General features: G+C 36.8%; 1 protein-coding gene across 1 annotated transcript; it reads left to right on the forward strand.

Moving 5' to 3' along the window:
• The first annotated feature begins 251 nt into the window (after window positions 1–251).
• On the forward strand, window positions 252–5,043 carry LOC137387655 (uncharacterized). The gene is made up of 3 exons (XM_068074139.1): window positions 252–335; window positions 1,756–1,927; window positions 4,169–5,043. Exons 1-3 carry the CDS (start codon window positions 252–254, stop codon window positions 5,041–5,043), a joined length of 1,131 nt encoding a protein of 376 aa, XP_067930240.1.
• The last annotated feature ends 1,707 nt before the right edge of the window (window positions 5,044–6,750 follow it).

Consider the following 6,750-nt stretch of genomic DNA (forward strand, 5'->3'; position numbering starts at 1 on the left):
AACATCAACTCCATCAACCAAAGTGCCTTTCACATTACGAGGCTTCAAACATAAAGGCATATCATTAGTGATATAATAAAGTTGTGTGTTGAAAACAGACATAATTGCTCGGCGAGACTCTCTGACGTGGGAATGACTGGTAAGATATCTCTAAGCAAATAGAAGAAGGAAAAGTATTGTTCATTTACAGATGACTAAAGTTGGCAGCATGTCCTTTCTAAGTAGAGCTCTAATGCTGCCTCCAGATTAGCATGGAGCTAAGACGAGAAAATGGTTTTTGTCTACCGATGGGAGGACGATTGTTTGCAGCTGTTAAAGCAAGCAGATTAGCAGAAGTAAGTCGTAAGGTTCATCAAGTTGTAGTTGCTAGGATCAGAGGCCATTGTAATGCTGTATCTTACAAGGTTACAGGTTATTACACTACGTTTTAAGTTTATATGAGAAACTTGCAATAAGAAAAATTGCAAGTTTATAATTTTTGTTATTGCAACTTGCAATAACAAAAATTATAATAATTTTTGTTATTTATTAAATTATAATGGGCATATGGGAAATAAATTGGTTGACAGTAGACAGGTGGGTGGAAGGCCTATATAGTGGGCAGTGGGCAGGTGGAAAGGGAACAAGAAGACAGTGAACAGATGAACAGTGGGTAGGCGGACAGGTGGGCAGAGAACTGCTACGCAGTTGAGCGATGGGCAGGTGGTCAAGAGACAAGTAGGTCGTGGTCATGCGAACCAGTGGGCAGTAGCTTTGAGCTTCACATTATTTGAGCTTAGCATATAAATTGTTGTTTCTTTTGAGATATTATAAAAGCCTGTTAAACTGTATTGGCTCGATGAATAATCATTTTTATAACAAAACTTTATGAAAGGATGTTTCATATTCAAAGGGAAAGGTCTGGCCAGACGGAAATATACTCCATAAATGAAAACGGTCAGACAGTTTGTGTTGTTGCTGAAACCATGTAAGAGGTTAATATTCAGGAGACCAAAAGCACTGTTTGATAATAGTGACAGGAATTATAACTTATGTATAAGCGACTCCAAAACAATAATTATACGAATGCATTAAATAATAATTTAAATGCAAACTTGAAAGTGTGTAAATGTGTGTATATTAAAATTCACTGAAACAAAAACATAGGTAGTAAACTTTATAAAATTAAACATACAAATTGCCAACACAACAAAACATGAAAATAAAATATTGAAAAGCCAAAATTATGAAATATTAAATTACTATAACAAACAGAAACATGTTACACAAATAAATGTAAAACTAATGGGGATATAAAACTATAAAAACATGGAAGCGAACTTAAAATGATACAATAAAATGTGACTCTGTAAAGACAAGTGACTTAAAGTTTATCTAAAATTTTGTAAGAAGCCAACTCCAATCTCTATAATGCTGGTCAGGTACTGAATGCTGAGTCTATTAATCAGACACACTCACCGACAATTGAATACATCTCATTGATTTTGACTCCAAACAATTAGACACAACTAGGGTCAGCGTATGGCGTATTGAAATGATTGGTGAAATTCCACCAGTATTAAGTGAGCGTTTGTCAGAATCAAAACCAAAGATTACGCTGTCTGGTTGGGTTAGAACAGTCCAATTGAATATCCATCTGCAAATTAGTGCTCCACCAATAGGAAGTATCTGATTGGCTGGAAATAAGGTTTTTTACATTGGTAGATTGAGTCTTCAACAAGCTGTGGTTCACGTGTTTTCCTTACATACCTCTAGGTTAAAATACTGGTGCTGAAGAGTGGACTAGACGTGAACTCTGAAAATCGTAGGAGAGAGAACTGTCTCATAGAGGCTCTACGAATAGACGATGATAAGACGCGCCGTGCCATTTTTTCATTCCTCTTCAAATCTGGTTGTGATGTTCACCATAGAGATGTATCAGGTCGAGGTAATTGTAATTGTCATTACTGTTATTATTACTACTACTAGTACCCTGGTAGTCTAGTGTGCTCTCACATATCCTCAGGTACGCCTTGATGCAAGATCCTCAGTACGCCTTGATGCAGTTGTTAAAGCGATGGTCTATGAAGACGAGTTCAAATTCCATTCAAAGTTATCTTTTTCCCCAACTTCCAACCTTTTGGTTTCAAATGATCGGATGGACAAGCATGACTCTTATTATAGTAATATAAAAGTTATTATTAATACTTTATTATCATTATTTTTATTATTATTGTTTTGATTATTATTATGATGACGAATGTTCTTGGCTTGATAGATAATGGTGTGAGTGTGCATCTAGCCTATAGTACTATAGTACTATAATATCTAGCATCTAGCAATAAAGTACTATGTATATAGCTAAGGTTTCAGCATCATCTCCATCATTATTATCATACTGAGTTATGATTGGCTATAATATACTATGTTATATGACAACATATAAAATTTTATCGAATAGTAACATAACACAATACAATATATTATGACAGCATCATACAATATAACAAAATTTAAAACATAATCAGCAATTGTTGCTAAAGACAGCCTACTTGTTAAAAATTAGCAAACAATATCATATTCTAGTATAACCTAATACAATATAATACATCCTGAAAACTTCTGTTATGCGATTTAATATAGTATATTATATAGCGTATAGCGTAACTTAATAAAAACAATAGAATATGACATTGATTAAACTATAACATGATATAGCATAATATAGTAAAATAGGGTGAAATCTAGTAAATGATGAAGTGCAATACAATAAAATACAACATGACGTAATAAATGTGTTCTCAATCAACAAAAAGTTACTCTCTGCCAATCAAATACGTACAGTCAGTCAGTGTAAATATTGTAGTAGATTCTACTAGACTAGATGGCTTGCTTCCACGGAGTATACCAACAAGCCTTACCCTTCCAAGTGTACTTGTAGATGCTCACTTTTTAGAGAGAAGACTGCTCCAACTCTTATTCGCTATTGAGTGATGAGTTGTACATATTATTACCCATTCTTTAACATTATTGTCAGTTTGATAGGTTTTCTAAGTGTATGTAGATAACTCCCGCTAACTCAGTGAACTTGAATTCTGCAACTATCACTGCGCTGCTAGCTAGTATATTGTACCCTTAATCTAAAACAGTCATCTATGCAACTCTATAAACATATGCCAACCTTACCCATGTTTATAGCGTGTACTCTAAAGACATGTACAATGTACCATAATGCCTTTAGTCTAACTCACAGTCATATCAGTTTGCTGCCACCGGATAACACTTACTTAGCCAACTTTTGCATCAATCTGGCAGCAAATAAGCTGTTGATGTATTCATTATATACTCTTTTTGAGTTTTAATTAGAGTATTAAAAATATTAAACAACTAATGAATATTAGATAGCTATCTAAAATAAAACTTTGCGATCAGTTACAGCCTGTACTTACGATCAGTTACAGCCTGTACTTACGATCAGTTACGGCCTGTACTTACAATCAGTTACGACCTGTACTTACGATCAGTTACGGCCTGTACTTACGATCAGTTACGGCCTGTACTTACGATCAGTTACGGCCTGTACTTACGATCAGTTACGGCTTGTACTTACGATCAGTTACGGCCTGTACTTACGATCAGTTACGGCCTGTACTTGCAATCAGTTACGGCCTGTACTTACGATCAGTTACGGCCTGTACTTACGATCAGTTACAGCCTGTACTTACGATCAGTTACAGCCTGTACTTACGATCAGTTACGGCCTGTACTTCATGGGTTGAGGTATTGCTGAGGTCATCTTTGTCACGTGGCACTCAAAAGATGTTTCCTCTTCTAATAACATGATTGGTGTTAGTAGATTATCTATAGCAGCTATAAACCGTGCTGACAGTAGGGATATGCTGTCCAACTCTCAGTTAAGTATTATTTGATGTTTATTTTTTGTGTTTTGTGTGACAGTCGAGAAAGTGTCATTAAACACATGTCCATTGTTGAATAATATTGCATAGCTTGAGTCTGTACTCAGACTAATATATTGATAAATGTAGTCAGTTGTAAACTTCTAACTTGGATTATCTGAGTAGAACTTAGAGAAAAATACATTACTAAGATTTCCATCTTGGAGTCAGACTCAAAGTATAAGATATATAATTTTACAATCATAATATAGCGTCGGTCTACACTTTTGCAGACGCATTGGAATGGGCGGCGAAGCTGAAGCGAGAACCAGAATGTTTAAGGCTACTCAAGGGGCCCATGTTAGAATATGACTTCCTACACCGTGGCTCTGATGGGCTCACAGTACTGCATCACGCTACCATAAATGGTATGGAGCAGGTTGTCAGAGCAGTTGCGGGGCGACTAAGGAGATATGGAATATCCGTTGACATTCCTGACAGTCTACAGTATACTCCCTACCTCCATGCTAAAGAGCTTCAACACAAGGAAATAGCAAAAATTCTTGCTGCCGCAGGAGCTTCCGTGCACGTAGAAAGAAGGTCTGTCAGCCATATGAAAAAAGAGGAAAAGAAAGAAGGCTATGACACGCAACAATTGCTGCAAATGAACATGCATGACAGATCACCTCAGCTCAGAAGGGTGCTTGCGTCAAGGCGCTACCAGAGTGGCTCTCCAAGCGAACTTCAGACAAAGCTTCGACCAAGAAGACCACATGATAATGGAAGTTCGACTTTTCAATTAAAATCAGACAGCGAAACGAGTAATTCTCAAGCAACAAATAGCCCTGACAGATCATTTAGACCGGAATCTTCCAAAGCAATGCAGACATCTATGCAAGACCTACAAGAGCTGTTCAATGTGGTCTCGCGACAGATGACTGAGTCGTTCTGTAAGCCAGCTCAGAAACCCAATCCTGAAACGATTATCTTACATAAAAAGACGATGAAAGGAACAGCTCTTGCAGCGATTATCGCGAAGCAGTCACTACCAACGGATGCTCAGCCACAGAAATCACCTCTTACAAAAAAATCAAGTAAAACAGATGTTCGTATAAAACCCAACTACCTAACAGTTCTGCCGGCCATCAAGAGTGCATTTAGTAGATAATTTACAGCCTGTAACATCCTGCTTATTAAGCTATGCCCATTCTATAGCAATTTCAAAGTTATTGGCTGGGCAGCGACTCTCAACGTACTTCCATCAGCTAAACCTTAACATGTTCAGTAATATTTGTATAGTTATCATTTATCATAAATTTATTGCAAAGTCTCGGTTGTTAACTACAACAGCTAAAAACATTTTCTGCTCAAAAATGTATATACCGGTATCATTGTTAGTTTGATTAATACTTTTACATATTATGATATATATTGAGATTTTTAAATTGTATTATCTTAAATTTTAAAATATACATACTTTTATTTTCTAATTTGAAATGAACTCTTATTAGCTCTCAGGGTGATGACTAATAGAGGCTGATTCAGATTAACAATGCCTGCAGCAGAATAGCCTCAATTTATAGAAGTTGTCTCTTTCTTAACTTCACTTTCCTTAAGAGAGGGAGGGGAGAAAAAGGAAAAAAGAGAGAGAAAAAGGGAGAAAGAGGGAGACAGAGGGAAAAAAAGAGGAGGAGGAAAGAGAGGAGGAGGAGAGAGAGGAGGAGAAGAGAGAGGAGGAGAGAGAGGAGGAGAAGAGAGAGAGAGAGAGAGAGAGAGAGAGAGAGAGAGGGAGAGGGGGAGGAAGAGAGAGAGGAGAGTGAGAAAGGAGAGAGAGAAAGGGGGGGGATGAAGAAGGAGAGGGTGAGGAAGAGAGAAAGAGAGAGGGAGGGTGAGAGAGAGGGGAGGGAAGGAGAGAGAGAGAGAAAAAGAGAGAGAGAGAGAGAGAGAGAGGGAGGGAGGGAGGGAGGGAGGGAAAGAGGGAGAGAGGGAGACAGAGAGGGAAAGAGAGGGAAAGAGAAGGAGAGAGGAAGAGAGAGAGAGAAATATATTAGCTCTTCCCTAATCAACTGGATGAGCAGATGGACTAAGATTAAATGGACTCATGAAGTAATTATAGTTAGCATAGTTACCATACCTGTACTAGCCTTTGTAGTGAGACAACTCCTTCATTTTGCTGGCAAAATGGCAGCACATATAACAGTACATATAGAGGCAAACAATGACTCAGCAAATGTAGCGGAGTAGCGGTTGTGCTCTCTCTGAACAAGTGTCTATAATAGCAGACATTAATTAATTAAAATTTGCAAGTCATTTCTTCAGTATTTAGAATACTGCAGTAATGTTTTTAGCTAGACAGAGCTATAGTTACTAGTTTTGCAATCTTGAACTCTTGGTTTCATTAAAAATTTTAACTTATATTGCTAGTGTCAAAACAGGAAGATAGAAACACAATAAAAAAGTACTCAGAAACGTTTATAAGCTGTGTTGGGTGACTAATAAAGAGACAAATTCGTTAGAATTTAGCCTATTAAAGTAATGAATATGCTGTTGAAGTTGCTTATTCATCCAGTAAATACACTCTGCCAAGTCTGTTTTGTTGAACATTTGAAAAACTCTGTTAAGACTGTTTATCGAACAGGTAATAAGCTAAGTTCAAGCTGCTTGTACAATGAGTAAAATCATATCCAAAAGTTTATGCCATCATTTTAATTGATCAATTACACGCATGCAGTCTTTAATTACAGTAGCTTGTTGAAAGTTATTTCAATAATCTCAATGGTTTCATGTCTGGAGGAGAATTATTTTTATCAATACAATTTGAATAATGAAAGAATTCCATAAATGAAGTAGCTAGTATGACGGAGTTGGAAATACC

The sequence above is a fragment of the Watersipora subatra genome, chromosome 1 (assembly GCF_963576615.1).
Source record: "Watersipora subatra chromosome 1, tzWatSuba1.1, whole genome shotgun sequence".
Lineage (NCBI taxonomy): Eukaryota > Metazoa > Bryozoa > Gymnolaemata > Cheilostomatida > Watersiporidae > Watersipora > Watersipora subatra.